At 45.8% G+C, this 16,196-nt stretch overlaps 1 protein-coding gene across 1 annotated transcript in view; it reads left to right on the top strand.

The window, feature by feature from the left end:
• Nucleotides 1-16,196, top strand: part of TEKT3 (tektin 3) — a 74,523-nt gene that overhangs the window by 39,781 nt on the left and 18,546 nt on the right. Inside the window, exons 4-5 of the mRNA XM_063961024.1 lie at nt 5,520-5,590; nt 10,870-11,013. Coding sequence (XP_063817094.1) covers nt 5,520-5,590; nt 10,870-11,013 — 215 coding nt within the window. The remainder of the gene's footprint in view (nt 1-5,519; nt 5,591-10,869; nt 11,014-16,196) is intronic.

Below are 16,196 nucleotides of genomic sequence, written 5' to 3'. Positions count from 1 at the left end.
ATTAAAGTACATAAAAGGACAGAAGCCCGCCACTGAGGGGGCCGGGCCTTCTTCCTCAGCACACCGGCCCCATTTTCTCTTCACAGCTCAGCTGGAAGGAAGCTCCCCAGGCTCTCCCCTGCAGTATCCTGGTACACAAAGGGTAAAAAAGAGAGGGGGGGCACATAAATTTAGGCGCAAAACTGTGTATATAAGCTGCTATAGGGGAAAAATCACTCAGTATAGTGTACATCCCTGTATTATATAGCGCTGTGGTGTGTGCTGGCATACTCTCTCTCTGTCTCTCCAAAGGGCCTGGTGGGGGAACTGTCTTCAAATAGAGCATCCCCTGTGTGTGTGGTGTGTCGGTACGTGTGTGTCGACATGTCTGAGGTAAAAGGCTCCTCTAAGGAGGTGATAGAGCGGATATGTGTGTGGGAGGGTGTCTCCGTCGACAACGACGACACCTGTTTGGATATGTGTAAGTGCTGAGGTAAAATTATTGCACAAAAGGTTAGGGAACAGAAAGGAAATCTACCCTGGTCTGTCCCTATGTCACAGAGTCCTTCAGAGTCTCTCTATGTTCACTATCCAAAATAACAAAGTATCGACACAGAGTTTAACTCCACTGTCGACTACGATAATGCAAAGTTACAGCAAAGCGGGCTAAAAGATATTCAATATATGATTATTGGAATAAAAGATGATTTGCATATCACTGATGACTCATCCGTCCCTGACACGAGAGTACACATGTTAAGGGGAAGAATGCTGAGGTAAATTTCCCTCCTCTCATGAGGAAAAAGAGCGGGAATCTCCAGACAAGAGACGGCAGCTTCCCACAAGAGAATTCTCAGGCTGTATCCTTTCCCCACTAGGGCCAGGATGTGTTGAGAATCTTCCCCTTGGGTGTCCTGTTTGCACTAGCTATTCTCAGGGATCCTGCAGATAGTGTGCACATTCTAGTATACTACCCAGACCGGCGATTGTGTCGGCATGGGTTTATAGCGCTGTGGCAGCGTGGACAGGTACCTTATCAGCAGAGTTTGAGACCCTAGTATGCATATAAATATTTTAAGATGCTGTCTTAAGTGATAGATATATAGTTATAAAGCATGCCCAAAGGGACATGAGTATACTGGGTCCTAGAGACAAAAGCTATGTCGATTTCTGCTTGACGTGTCCTGTAGAATATACATTGGACAGATGATGCCGACTTAAGAGGCATGTGGAAGGCTGAGGATTGTGTGGAGAAAGGTTCTCGGGCCTGGTCTCCACAGCTATAGCTGGTAATTCTGATATTTTGCCTTATATTCCTGCACAGCCTAGGAAAGCACGACATTATTAAATGCAGCTTTTCGAATAAAGAAACAAGAAAGTCTGAGGTGCGTCCTTTCTTGTCAGAGCCGGGGGCAGAGGAAAGAAGCTGTACAACACAGCTAGTCCCCAGGAACAGAAGTCCTCCCCGGCCTCTACAAAAATCCACCGCATGTCGCTGGGGCTCCACAGGCGGAGCTAGGCCCGGTGGGGACACGCCTTCGTAAGTTCAGCCACAAGTGGGTTCACTCCCTGTTAGATCCCTGGGCAATAGAAATTGTATCGCAGGGATACAGGCTGGACTGTGAGAAGATGCCCCCTCACCGAGGACCCGGCGGGCTTCCCCCCAAGAGAAGGGAGCCAGTGTTAACTGCAATTCGTAAATTGTATCTTCAACAGGTGGTGGTCAAGGGTCCCCTCCTTCAACAAGAGGGTGTTATTATTCGACCATGTTATAATCCCGAAACCAGACGGTTCGGTTAGACCCATATTGTATTAAAATCCCTGAACATATACCTGAAAAGGTTCAGGTTCAAGATGGAATCGCTAAGAGCGGTCATTGCAAGCCTGAAATGAATCGGGACATAAGGGATGCATACCTTCGTGTCCCCATTTATCCACCTCATCAGGCGTACCTCAGAATTGCGGTACGGGATTGTCATTACCAATTTCACCAAGGTAATGGCGGATATGATGGTGCTCCTGCGGAAGCAAGGTGTCACTATTATCACATACTTGGATGATCTCCTCATAAAAGCGAGATCAAGAGAGCAGTTGCTGGACAGCGTATCACCTTCTCTGGAAGTGAAACGGCAACACGACTGGATTCTATATATTCCGAAGTCGCAGTTGGTTCCTACAGCTCATCTGCCTCGCCTAGGCATGATCCTAGACACAGACCAGAAGAGGGTTTATCTCCCGATAGAGAGAGCTCAGGAGCTCATGACACTGGTCAGGAATCCATTGAAAACCAAAACAGGTGTCAGTGCATCACTGCACTCGAGTCCTGGGAAGGATGATGGCATCATACGAGGCCATCCCCTTCGGCTGGTTCCATGCAAGGACAATGGAACTTACTGGACAAGTGGTCCGGATCACATCTTCAGATGCATCGGTTAATCACCCTATCCCCCAGGGCCAGGGTGTCTCTCCTGTGGTGGATGTGGAGTGCTCACCTTCTCGAGGGCCGCAGATTCGGCATTCAGGACTGGGTCCTGGTGACCACGGATGCAAGCCTCCGAGGGTGGGGGCAGTTACACAGGGAAGAAAATTCCAAGGTTTGTGGTCAAGCCAACAGACTTGCCTTCACATCAATATCCTGGAACTAAGGGCTATATACAACGCCCTAAGTCAAGCGGAGTTCCTGCTTCGCGACCAACTGGTTCTGATCCAGTCAGACCGCAGGGGCTCATGTAAACCGCCAGGGCGGCACAAGGAGCAGGGTGGCGAGGGTAGAAGCCACCAGAATTCTTCGCTGGGCGGAGAATCAAGTAAGCGCACTGTCAGCAGTGTTCATTCCGGGAGTGGACACGACCTCCACCCGGGAAGGTGGTGACTTCATCAGGAAGTCTTCACGCAGTTTTGCAAATTGATGGAAACTGCCTCAGGTGGACTACATGGCGTCCCACCTCAATAAAAAGATAAAAAAGGTTTTACGCTGGGTCAAGGGACTCTCAGGCGATAGCTGTGGTCGCACTAGTAACACCGTGGGTGTTCCAGTCGGTCTATATATTCCCTCCTCTTCCTCTCAGACCCAAGGGCTGAGAATTGTAATAAACGGAGAAGTGTGAACAATATTCTTTGCTCCGGATTGGCCAAGAAGGACTCGGTACCCGGAACTGCAAGAAATGCTCTCAGAGAACCCATGGCCTCTGCCTCTCAGTCAGGACATGTTGCAACAGGGACCCTGTCTGATCCAAGACTTACCACGGCTGCGTTGGACGGCATGGCGGTTGAACGCCGGATCCTAGCGGAAAAGGGCATTCCGGATGCAGTTATTCCTACGCTGATAAAGGCTAGGAAAGACGTGACAGCAAGACTTTTTCACTGTATATGGCGAAAATAGGTTGCTTGGTGTGTGGCCGGGAAGGCCCTACAGAGGAATTCCAGGGGGGTCGATTCCTGCACTTCCTACAGTCAGGAGTGACTATGGGCCTAAAATTAGGATCCATAAAGGCCAAGATTTCGGCCCTATCCCTTTTTCTCTCAAAAAGAACAGGCTTCACTGCCTGAAGTTCGGACGTTGTTACAGGGGTGCTGCATATTCAGCCCCTTTTGTGCCTCCAGTGGCACCTTGGGATCTTAACGTGTGTTGGATTCCTAAAATCCCACTGGTTTGAGCCACTTAAGACCGTGGAGCTAAAATATCTCACGTGGAAAGTGGTCATGCTTTTGGCCTTAGCTTGGACTAGGCGTGTGTCAGAATTGGCGGCTTTGTCATGTAAAAGCCCATATCTGATCTTCCATATGGAAAGGGCAGAATGGAGGACTCGTCCCCAATTTCTCCCTAAGGTGGTATCATCGTTTCATTTGAACCAACCTATTGTGGTGCCTGCGGCTACTAGGGACTTGGAGGATTCCAAGTTGCTGGACGTAGTCCGGGCCCTGAAACTTTATGTTTCCAGGACGGCTAGAGTCAGAAAAACTGACTCGCTTTTTATCCTGCATGCACCCAACAAGCTGGGTGCTCCTGCTTCAAAGCAGACTATTGCTCGCTGGATCTGTAGCACGATTCAGCTTGCACATTCTGCGGCTGGACTGCCGCATCCTAAGTTAGTAAAAGCCCATTCCACGAGGAAGGTGGGCTCTTCTTGGGCGGCTGCCCGAGGGGTCTCGGCTTTACAACTTTGCCGAGCTGCTACTTGGTCGGGTTCAAACACTTTTGCAAAATTCTACAAGTTTGATACCCTGGCTGAGGAGGACCTTGAGTTTGCTAATTCGGTGCTGCAGAGTCATCCGCACTCTCCCGCCCGTTTGGGAGCTTTGGTATAATCCCCATGGTCCTTACGGAGTACCCAGCATCCACTAGGACATCAGAGAAAATAAGAATTTACTCACCGGTAATTCTATTTCTCTTAGTTTGTAGTGGATGCTGGGAGCCCGTCCCAAGTGCGGACTCTCTGCAGTACATATATATAGCTATTGCTTAACTAAAGGGTTATTGTATGAGCCATCTGTTGAGAGAGGCTCAGTTATTGTTCATACTGTTAACTGGGTATAGTTATCACGAGTTATCACGATTGGTGTGGCTGGTATGAGTCTTACCCTGGATTCCAAATCCTTTCCTAGTAATGTCAGCTCTTCCGGGCACAGTTTCCCTAACTGAGGTCTGGAGGAGGGGCATAGAGGGAGGAGCCAGTGCACACCAGATATAGTACCTAATCTTTCTTTTAAGAGTGCCCAGTCTCCTGCGGAGCCCGTCTATACCCCATGGTCCTTACGGAGTACCCAGCATCCACTACGGACTACGAGAAATAGAATTACCGGTGAGTAAATTCTTATTTTAAGCTGCACTCTGACTGTAGCACGCTGGCAGAGAATTAGGATCACTACCTCGCTCCACCTTTACAGTATACTGTTATTTTTATATCTTCCTGTGTATGACTCATGGCTTGCTTATGACTCCTCTCTTGCATTCCTTTGGCATATCCAAGACTACTCCTGTGTATGATCTTTGGATTGTTCACTGCACCTCTCTGCATTGACCCCTGTGGTAAATCCCTGACTTCTCTGTGTATGACCTCTGCCTGGAACCTGACTTTCCTGTGCGTTATACTGTGTCATATCCGTGAACCTTGGCTTGCTAGTACAGGAGACCTTGAAGTCCAAACCTCCTTGCAGGGCTCCCTAGCAAAACTACAGGTACATTAGGCTCTGCACTCGAGATACTAATAGTACTTATACTAGCTGATAGAAACAAAATCCAGAATAGCCACCTGTATTATTGCAGAAATATTTCCATTATACCTACTTATCTCACACAAAACACTGGCAAAATTTAATTAATTCACTCATTATCTCCTATATTTCCTAAATAAGTTAAAGTTGGAGTTCCCCTCTAGGAGCTTCTGTTCAATAGAGGACTATTGTTTTATGTAAATGTTGCTGTTTTGCAGTTCTTTAGCCTGTGGTTCTAAGTTTAACCTTAACATTAAATTAACAGTGTTTTATATACTTCCACCCACTGTTGTCCTCAGCTGTTATATTGTATTTGCTTTAAACAGGAAGTAGACACCATCAAGTCCTGCCAAGAGAAGATGAGGCGACATCTAGAGAAGATAACAACTCAGCTTGCGTAAGACATGTGTAGGCCATTGTTCTGTAACTTGTGTTCTCAGTAGGAATGTGCCCATTTAGAGTAGGTGTTGGTAGTGCAAGATGTGATGGAAGAGATTCACAGACACTTGAGCAGACACCTTAAAGGGACATTAATACTGTTTTTATGTTCTCTCATTGGTAGAAGACATTTCTATGGAATTCAGTGATTTTACACACAGTATACAGCCATGGTGGTTCCACTGCTCTTCGTTCTCCCTCCAGCAAAAAAAAGTAAAATACTTGTACATACAATTGATAAAAGAGTGCTTTAGTTTAAAAAAATGGTATTAACTGGTGTTTGTTGCAGATAATTTATGTATACATATTTTATATATATTTTTATAACCCTATTGGGCATATCTTACAAAATCTAGGCCACGATCCAAATGTAGAGCTGCCAAATATTTATAGGTATTAATACTAATATTTAGTGCCACAAAATTATATAAAATGTGCCGGTTTGTGCTTACAAAATGGTGGCTACTGCATTTCATTTGGCGGTATTTGTACAAAACAAATACTAACTACACAATGGCCCTCATTCCGAGTTGTTCGCTCAGTATTTTTCATCGCATCGCAATGAAAATCCGCTTAGTACGCATGCGCAATGTTCGCACTGCGACTGCGCCAAGTAACTTTGCTATGTAGAAAGTAATTTTACTCACGGCTTTTTCATCGCTCCGGCGATCGTAATGTGATTGACAGGAAATGGGTGTTACTGGGCGGAAACACGGCGTTTCAGGGGCGTGTGGCTGAAAACGCTACCGTTTCCGGAAAAAACGCAGGAGTGGCCGGAGAAACGGTGGGAGTGCCTGGGCGAACGCTGGGTGTGTTTGTGACGTCAAACAGGAACGACAAGCACTGAACTGATCGCACAGGCAGAGTAAGTCTGAAGCTACTCTGAAACTGCTAAGTAGTTAGTAACCGCAATATTGCGAATACATCGTTCGCAATTTTAAGAAGCTAAGATTCACTCCCAGTAGGCGGCGGCTTAGCGTGTGTAACTCTGCTAAATTCGCCTTGCGACCGATCAACTCGGAATGAGGGCCAATGTTTCAAGGTGTTTTCTAGATGTAACAATGTAAGTGGTATACCCTTTGAAAATCCATCAACTATGTTGGGACAATACTAACAGTAATTGTACATAAAATGTTACAAACTTGGGTATATTTACTATACAACCAGTATAAAATGGAAATGATTAGCTAGCGAGAGCCTGGGCATTAGAAATAAACTTTCTGACAATTTTTTATTATTCATCTCTATTATTTTTACGTGTGTTTGCTTGCTTTTAAATATACTTTATTGGAAAATCAAACCTACAAAACATATTTGCATTGCAAACATAATAGAGAAAAATATTTACAAAATCATATGTAAAGAACAACATTGAATTCAGGGTAGAGACACATAGTGCATGATCATGAGTAAATCGTAACACATCAACACATCACATCCAATAGACACATGAGTGGTCCGCACCACTGTTATTTTTATGTTCTTATGTTTTATTGAAAAGTAATTGTAAACACATCACAAGAAACATAAGAGCACACACAATAAATACAGGTAGCCATAGAGGGCGGCATTATACAATGCCAACAATGGATATAACAAAGGAAGTACAGTGTTATATATAGTATATAACAGTATAGTATTCACACATGAAACTGGATTGGCCAAACACCCATTGGACAAGGGGCATGCTGCCCTGTCAAATTTGAGCGGGCAGATTTCCTCTTAGTCTGTATGTGGAGTTATCCGCCAATTGGCATTACACACTCCAGCACCAGACAGTTGTTGACATACAAATGGAGATACTGGTTCAGGGGATCCCTAAAATGGGGGCTGAATATACATTTCCCAATAGACACGTGTTGGTAACAGTGATAAAATGTTACCATCAGGGGTGAACTTAAGTTCGGCGTTCCTGCATCGGGATTCCTGCATCGGGATTCTAAATGGTGTTGGGATTCCGGCATCGGAATTTCTAACTGCTGGGATCCCGACAGCCGGCATTCTGACCGCATCCCCATCCAGGTGCCTCCAGTTAGTCTACATTTGAGTCTGCAAAATATCACTACCATTCTCATCCATTAAACAAATACACAAGTCGCACAAGTGATTCATAAATAACGGGGACACTTTCCCTCTACTGTGCCCAGAGAACATGACGAGCATAACATTGATTCAAATCTAAACTAAGCTTTGCAAATCATTTTAGAGTGGTATCCGTATGTAACTGGCCAGGGGATACGGTCATTAGGTCGACAGCACTTAGGTCGACAGTCATTAGGTCGACCACTATTGCTTGATAAGCATTAGGTTGACATGATTAGTAGGTCGACATGGTCAATATGTCGACATGTGCTAGGTCAACATGGAAAAAGGTCGACATGAGTTTTTCAATTTTTTTTTATATTTTGAACTGTTTCATACTTTACGATCCACGTGGACTACAATTGTGAACGGTAACCTGTGCCGAGCGCAGCGGTAGTAGAGCGAGGTACCTTGCCTGAAGCATCGTGAGCGAAGCGAGCCATGCGAGGGGACACGGTGCACTAATTGGGGTTCCCCGTCACTGTACGAAGAAAACGACACCAAAACAAGTAAAAAAAAACACTCATGTCGACATTTTCCATGTTGACCTACATGTCGACCCATTGACCATGTCCACCTAGTGACCACGTCAACCTACTTCATGTCGACCGATAGTGGTCGACCTAATGACTGTCAACCTATGTGTGGTCGACCTATTGACCCATACCCCCTGGCCAGCAACCGCAACCTTACATGTGCCACTCTGACGCTTTCAAAACCAAGACTGCACCAACAGAGGTGCAGAACCAGCCAGTAGAAATTACAGTGGGGTAAAACATAGTTCAGTCTGTATCAAACATTTTTAGCTCATATTAATAACAATTAGGAAGATGGCCCTGCCCATGAAAGCGTACATACTAAGAGGAGGGGAGAACAAAAGCAATAAAGAGTCAGAACCATGGCCAACATCTTATACTGAGCCTATTTACAAGGCACCTGCAGAGGGGGCACACAATAAATATCATCAGCTTGGAAATACTTCCCTGTAAAGAGATATTTGCTGTATTTTGCAAGATCAAGAAAGAACTCACAAAACATGGTAGAAAACCCCCTTTAAGTAAAAACCATTGTAATGTCTATCAACCCTTCACTTTCTTATCAGAGTAGTAGTACCCATACAGAGGGTGGTCCGGCTGCTCTGTCTTACCCCAAATTGCTGGATGCCTGTCAGATATGACATGTATGTAATTCTGTTCCCCAAATCACAATCACTGTAAATATTCAATAGAATCCTAATATGTATAGAACTACAATAAGAGTTATCCAGAACTACCCATCCTATAAACTTGGGCCTGACACAGAGTTGCACATAAAGAGGCATCAAGTTGGTGCTTGGAAATAGATGTGAATACCTGTATGCGCATGTATTCAGTGCATACTTGCCTACCTGACCCTCTCCATGAGAGAGAAAATGCTCTGTTCCTGGACTTTCCTGGTAATGTATGATTGCCATCACCTGTGGTGAGCTAGTTAATTGATAAGAAAGGTGTTTCACCACAGGTGATGGCAATCATACATTACCAGGAAAGTCCAGGAACAGAGCATTTTCTCCCTCATGGAGAGGGTCAGGTAGGCAAGTATGATTCAGTGGCTGCCACATCTACAGCCAATATACATGCCCACGTCACATCCATTGCACACTTGTCCAGTCCTACATGTGAACGTCCAGCTGCAACCCACTCAGTCACAGGTTGGACTGAGATCCGTGCAAGTCTGCACTGTCTGTGATTGCAGGCTCAGACATCTGCAATCAGATCCTTTGTGTCTATAAACCAACTGACTTATTCAGTTTTCTTTAGTATTAATGTGCTGCCAGTGTTAATCACAATGCAGACACTTGATAAAACTGCAATTTAAAAAGGTATTTTTCCTATTGACAGCAGTCAGCCAGGCCCACCAAGCCAAACTGCAGGCCTGTTAGAGACAGGGGCAAGGTGAATTCCAGGCTCCTTTAAAAAAAATGCTGTGGGGAGGTGGTTAATAGATAGTCAACACCATAAGGTCAACAGTCAAAAGGTCGACAGGGTTAAAAGGCCGACAGGGTCAAAAGGTCAACACGTTTTTTAAGTTTAAAACATTTTTTATTTACAACTTTTGCTGCATTTTCTATCCATGTCACACACTCTTACCTTCAGTAACCTTGTGGGGAGCAAAGCGGAGCAGAGGAAGCCACCTAGCCCGAAGCGTGGCCCGCGAGGGGACGCATTTCATCAAATTGACTATCCATGTCACAAGCTATCACCATTAGTAACCTTGCCCAAAGCGTGGTGAGCGAAGCGAGCCTGCGAGGGGACACATTTCAACAAATTAGGGTGAGAAACAAACTGAGTGAGAGTCCAAACAGTGGTATGGGAGATTTCCAATGATGTGTCAGTGATATTCACCAAACTCAACGCATTTCGCTGGTGCCAACAACCCAGCTTCTCCCATACCACTGTTTGGACTCTCACTCAGTTGATCGCACCTGGCATTGATTGGACGGCATTTCCTTTTGGATTTCTATTACGGACGGAGGAACCGGAGCCACCCCCACCTGCATAAACGCTTGCACCATTGTGCTTAACCGGGGACTCAATAGGACTCCAGTGCTTTACATTCATCACCTCTGACCACTTATCGTGGACATTACTCCAGAGGAAGTCCTAGCCGGGGTATGATCTAGCCTCTACTAAAGGGACAAATGATTGTGTCGTGTTATATGAATGCCTCTTGATAATGAATTGTGTTTTTATGACATCTGTGTTTTAAAGTGAATTTATATATTAAATGTAATATTTTCAATTTTATAACCTACCATCCTGGATTCATCTATTTAGACATTCATTTAAACCATAATCTTACCATACAACTAGTGCTGGTGTATACTATCTTGTCTAGCTTGCAGTGAGAGTCTTATGAAGACTTACCCAAAAAGGCCCATATTTTAGGTCCGGACCCACAGGTATAAAGATTTGTTTTGGTGTTGTTGTGTAATATGCTGTTGGGTTTACCAGGAGAGCAGCACATGATGTATTCAATGGATAATGTGTAATTAAGTGTATAAATAACAGTAATGTTAACAGTGGAAGGATTTCTCCATACTGTATAACAGAAAACTATATCGAGCTCTAGGGTGAGGATTGATCTTCTGTCCTGTGACCATAACTCTCTGTCCAGTTCAAACAGGTCGGCTCAGCACGAGCTAGAAAGGGACATTAGTGACAAGCAGACGGCGTACCGCATCGATGATAAATGCCAGAACCTCAGAAATACCTCAGATGGCATTGGCTACTACAGAGGAGTGGAACGCATTGATGCATGGTATGCTCATTTCAATTATCTCTTGACCGTTGTAAAATATTTATAGCTACACAACTTCCTAAGCTCTCAATATGCAGACAGGGACACTAGCACTTTACAAGCAAACATTTGCCTTACAGTTTAAACAGTGCTCAGCGTAGTCCTACATTATCGCCAGGAAAACATGAACAATATCTGCAAATCTTCCTGGGGCAAATATTCACATTATACAGTAGTATAAAGCTAGCCATCAGATTTTATTTTCTCAGACAATACTAGCCGACTGCCCACAATCTATTCATATCTTTAATGGGTATGGGAGAACTTCTTGTTGGCTGATGACTGATGCACGTGTTTGAGGCCATTGACTAATTCTGTGCACTTAATGGGTTTGATCCATACTTGCCTACCTGACCCTCTCCATGAGGGAGAAAATGCTCTGTTCCTGGACTTTCCTGGTAATGTATGATTGCCATCACCTGTGGTGAGCTAGTTAATTGATAAGAAAGGTGTTTCACCACAGGTGATGGCAATCATACATTACCAGGAAAGTGCAGGAACAGAGCATTTCATCCCTCATGGAGAGGGTCAGGTAGGCAAGTATGGTTTGATTCATTCTGCAGTCAGACAGAGTGACAGAATCTGGCAGTGTGTATGCACACTTTGGGGGTAATTCCAAGTTGATCGCAGCAGGATTTTTGTTAGCAATTGGGCAAAACCATGTGCACTGCAGGGGAGGCAGATATAACATGTGCAGAGAGAGTTAGATTTGGGTGGGGTGTGTTCAATCTGCAATCTAATTTGCAGTGTAAAAATAAAGCAGCCAGTATTTACCCTGCACAGAAACAAAATAACCTACCCAGGGGGCAGTGGCAAATATTCTTCTATTGCCTCCCTATACTTGGATATTGATTGGTGCATTGCTACATTTAGAGCCTGTCACAGATTCATAAAGCAGACATTATAAGTATGCATGAAGAACATAAGAGTGGATTGTGCAATCATATTCTCAGCCACACTGCACAGGATCCTATGGTAGTATTTTTATTTGATTTCTTTTTTTGCCTATGAAACATTTTAGTAGACTTTAATGAAAAATATACTAATAAAATAGAAAATTCAGAGATCTGGCATTAGGCAGCACTTGAGGTGCTTACAGTACTTTTTTAACTATTAACTAATCTGCCCTATTCTATCACTTTAGTAACCTAATCAAACAATCCACTAGATCAGTGGGGGTCATTCCGAGTTGTTCGCTCGCAAGCTGCTTTTAGCAGATTTGCACACGCTAAGCCGTCGCCTACTGGGAGTGAATCTTAGCTTCTTAAAATTGCGAACGAAAGATTCGCAATATTGCGATAAGACATCTCTGTGCAGTTTCTGAGTAACTCGAGACTTACTCGGCATCTGCGATCAGTTCAGTGCTTGTCGTTCCTGGTTTGACGTCACAAACACACCCAGCGTTCACCCAGACACTCCTCCGTTTCTCCAGCCACTCCCGCGTTTTTCCCAGAAACGGTAGCGTTTTTTCACACACACCCATAAAATGGCCAGTTTCCGCCCAGAAACACCCACTTCCTGTCAATCACATTACGATCACCAGAACGAAGAAAAAACCGTGAGTAAAATTCCTAACTGCATAGCAAATTTACTTGGCGCAGTCGCAGTGCGGACATTGCGCATGCGCACTAAGCGGAAAATCGCTGCGATGCGAAGAAATTTACCGAGCGAACAACTCGGAATGACCCCCAGTGTTTCCCAATCTCAGTCTCAAGGCACACTTACAGTCCAGGTGTTAGTGATATCATGCTACTAATATCATGCTTGAGCACAGGTGCTTAATTAGTAACTCAGTTATTTTGATGTAACCATCTGTACTGAAGCCTGGACATCACTGAAACCTGCACTGTTATGCTGGGTAGACACTGGCCTATATATCGCTGGCCCTTCGGCCAGTGTGTATCAACGATCTGTCTGTGAATGCCGTCGTTCACAGACATATCGCGTCGGCCCTGCAGCACAGCTGGCGGTGATTGACAGCACAACTGGGAGGGCGCAGTTCGTGATGTCAATCCCGATGGATCGGACAGTGTGTTTGCACAACACACTGCCCGGGCCGTCTGTAGCTATGTCTGCAGATCAGTTGATCTGCAGATATATCTACAAGTGTGTGTCCAGCATTAGTTTGACATTTGATTCTAATCAACAGTTATTTTTTAGAACTCAGGGCCTGATGTAGAGATGGACGCTATGGAGATGTTTGTGTAGTGATTTCTTATTACTGCGCATGCATCGTGTTTGATTAGCGATGGCGGTTGCAGTGAGAATTTAGAAGCAGAGTGATTAACAGTCATTGTGCATTTATGGGAGGTAGCGGCGGAGTGGCTAGTCAAACAGAGGCGCATTGCAAGCTTTTCGGGGGTATGCTGTCCGTGTACACTGCTGTTATAGCTCCAGCATGTTATTTCCGATGGAGGTTCGATTGCGTAAGCGATGGTGCGTCTGTGTACGTAAGCTGTGGATTAAAGATGCCGCCGGTGGGTGTCTCTGTACAGATTCCAGCAGCTCTGGCATTTATATATTTTTGCAGAACCACTGCGTACACAGGGCCTAATTTAGACCTGGTCGCATACAGGCTATTTTTTGCACTGCTGCGACCAGGTAATCGCCGCCTACAGGGGTGTGATCGGCTGTGCAGTGAGCTGCACAAACAAAAGTTTGTGCAGTTTCTGCACAGCCCAGGACTTACTCAGCCGTTGCGACGATCTGGGCTGGTGGTGACGTCAGGAATCCTCCGACGAAATGGCTCGGCACGCATGCGTTTTTCCGGACACTCCCAGAAAATGGTGAGTTGCCGCCCGCGAACGCCTTCTGTCTGTCAATCTTCTTGCGATCGCCCGTGCGATCGCTTTCTTCGTTAGATTTGTTGCTGCCCGGCGATCCCCGTCGCCGGCGGCTAACGCGCCTGCGCATTGCGGACCGCACGCATGCGCTGTTCAGTCCCGATCGCACGGCTGCGAAAAAAGGCAGCGTGCGATCAGGTCTGAATGACCCCCATAGACACAGTAGAGACAGGATTTGCATCCACCACTGAATCAGGTCCTCAATCACTCTAGCCACACCTAATGTTCCACCAATCACCACTAAGATTACATAAGTGTCCACCTAGCAACAATGCAGATTAGTTATGTTATTGTAATTCATTTCTCTTACGTCCTAGAGGATGCTGGGGTCCACATTAGTACCATGGGGTATAGACGGGTCCACTAGGAGCCATTGGCAGTTTGAGAGTGTGGGCTAGTTCCTCCCTCTATGCCCCTCCTACCAGACTCAGTTTAGAAAATGTGCCCGGAGGAGCCGGTCACAGCTAGGGGAGCTCTACAGAGCTTCTTTAGTAAAAGTTTTTTTTAGAGTTTATTATTTTACAGGGAGGCTGCTGGCAACAGCCTCCCTGCTTCGTGGGACTAAGGGTGGGTAGTAGTGTCCGCCCTGCGGGGTCTGAGCCACTATCTCCGCTGACAGGACACTGAACTCCTGAGGGGATCGAGCATTCCCCGCCACAGGGGATCGCTCACCCCGGCAGCATGTCGCCCCCCCTTACAGAGCCAGAAGATCAGTGGCGAGTCAGTCACTGGTCCCCCTAGCAAGTGGGGAGCCGGTGTGAAGATGGTGGCAACAGGGTATGGAGTAGTACATAGTGCGGCGCTGTGAGGGGCGCCCTGAGCCAACGCCTACACCCTACACTGACCTCTCAGCCTGTCAGGGTCCCAGGATTGCTGCCAGCATAATTCCTCAGGCCAGTATAATCTCCTGAAGAGCGAGAAGACAGCGCCATTCAGGGGGCGGAGCTTCTCAGAGCGGACCCAGCAGCATTCAGCACCATTTTCTTGCCTGCAGAAATGCTGTCAGTAAAGAGCAGTGCCTCCATATCAACTACAGCTATCTCTTACGGTACCAGGGGGTGGTAGAAGGGAAGGGGAGGCTGTGTTCAGACTGTGTAACCTATTAAGGTGCACAGTCAGCACTGGTTGGGGTCTCTCTATAACTTGAAAGCGCTGTGTGTGAGTTGGCTCCAATCTCTGTGTCTCTCTTGCCATTCTTGGGGGTGAAACTCTGTCTATCCTCCAGTGTGTGTGTGTGTGTGTGTGTGTGTGTGTGTGTGTGCGTGTGTGCGTGTGTGTGTGTATAGTGTCTGGGGTCTCCATTTAGCTATGTCCAGGGACTCTGTGTCATATGCTGCAGAGGATATGTCCTCTCAGGATGATCTCATTCCATGTAATCAGGATTGCACTGTTTTAGCGCAGATACCAGCAAGGGAGCCTGAATGGTTATCCTCTATCAAATCTATGATTTCTCATATTTCTACTAGGGTTGCACAGAATGAATCCGCAACTCAGGTTTTACAGAACTCTATGGCAGTTTGGTCCGGTTCTGTTACCTCAGGGCCCCCCGCTGTAGGTTCCCACAAACGTGCTCTTGCCCAGATTATGCAAGATGACACGGATACCAATTCTGACACGGCAGACGGTGATGGGGATGTGCTCATGGGGGCGCGCATCTCTTGCTAAAGGGGTGCAGTTGATGATAGAGGCTATTAGGGATGTGTTGAATATTGCTGATACGACACCTGAGCAGGTTGAGGAGGCTTAGTTCACTGACAATAAGAAAGCCTCGCTAACCTTCCCTGCGTCCAAAGAAGTAATTGCTATTTTTGAGAAAGCATGGGAAAACCCAGAGAAAAGATTCCAGATCCCTAGAAGGGTTCTGGTTGCTTTCCCCTTCCCTGAGGAGGATAGGAAAAAATGGGAAAACCCACCCATAGTGGACGCATCTGTATCCAGACTCTCGAAAAAGTTTGTTTTACCTGTTCCAGGATCTACCGCCTTAAAGGAGCCGGCTGATCGCAAAATTGATAGTACGCTCAAATCCATATACACTGCTTCAGCATGGATTTCCAAAGCTATTGTAAAGTGGTTAGGCACATTACTTGAGGATTTGGATACAATGGATAAAAGTGATGTTGAAATGTTTTTACGTAACATTCAGGATTCTGCAGGATTTATGGTGGAATCCATGAAAGTCCTGGGTTCCATGGCTGCAGGGATATCTTCCATGTCTGTCTCAGCTCGTAGGGGACTTTGGCTGCGCCAGTGGTTTTCCAACGCGGAATCCAGGAGAGGTGTGGAGACCCTATCCTACGCAGG

The sequence above is a fragment of the Pseudophryne corroboree genome, chromosome 3 (genome assembly GCF_028390025.1).
Source record: "Pseudophryne corroboree isolate aPseCor3 chromosome 3, aPseCor3.hap2, whole genome shotgun sequence".
Taxonomy (NCBI): Eukaryota; Metazoa; Chordata; class Amphibia; order Anura; family Myobatrachidae; genus Pseudophryne; species Pseudophryne corroboree.
The sequence above is the reverse complement of the archived record's forward strand: the minus strand, read 5'-3'. Positions and strand labels throughout refer to the sequence as shown.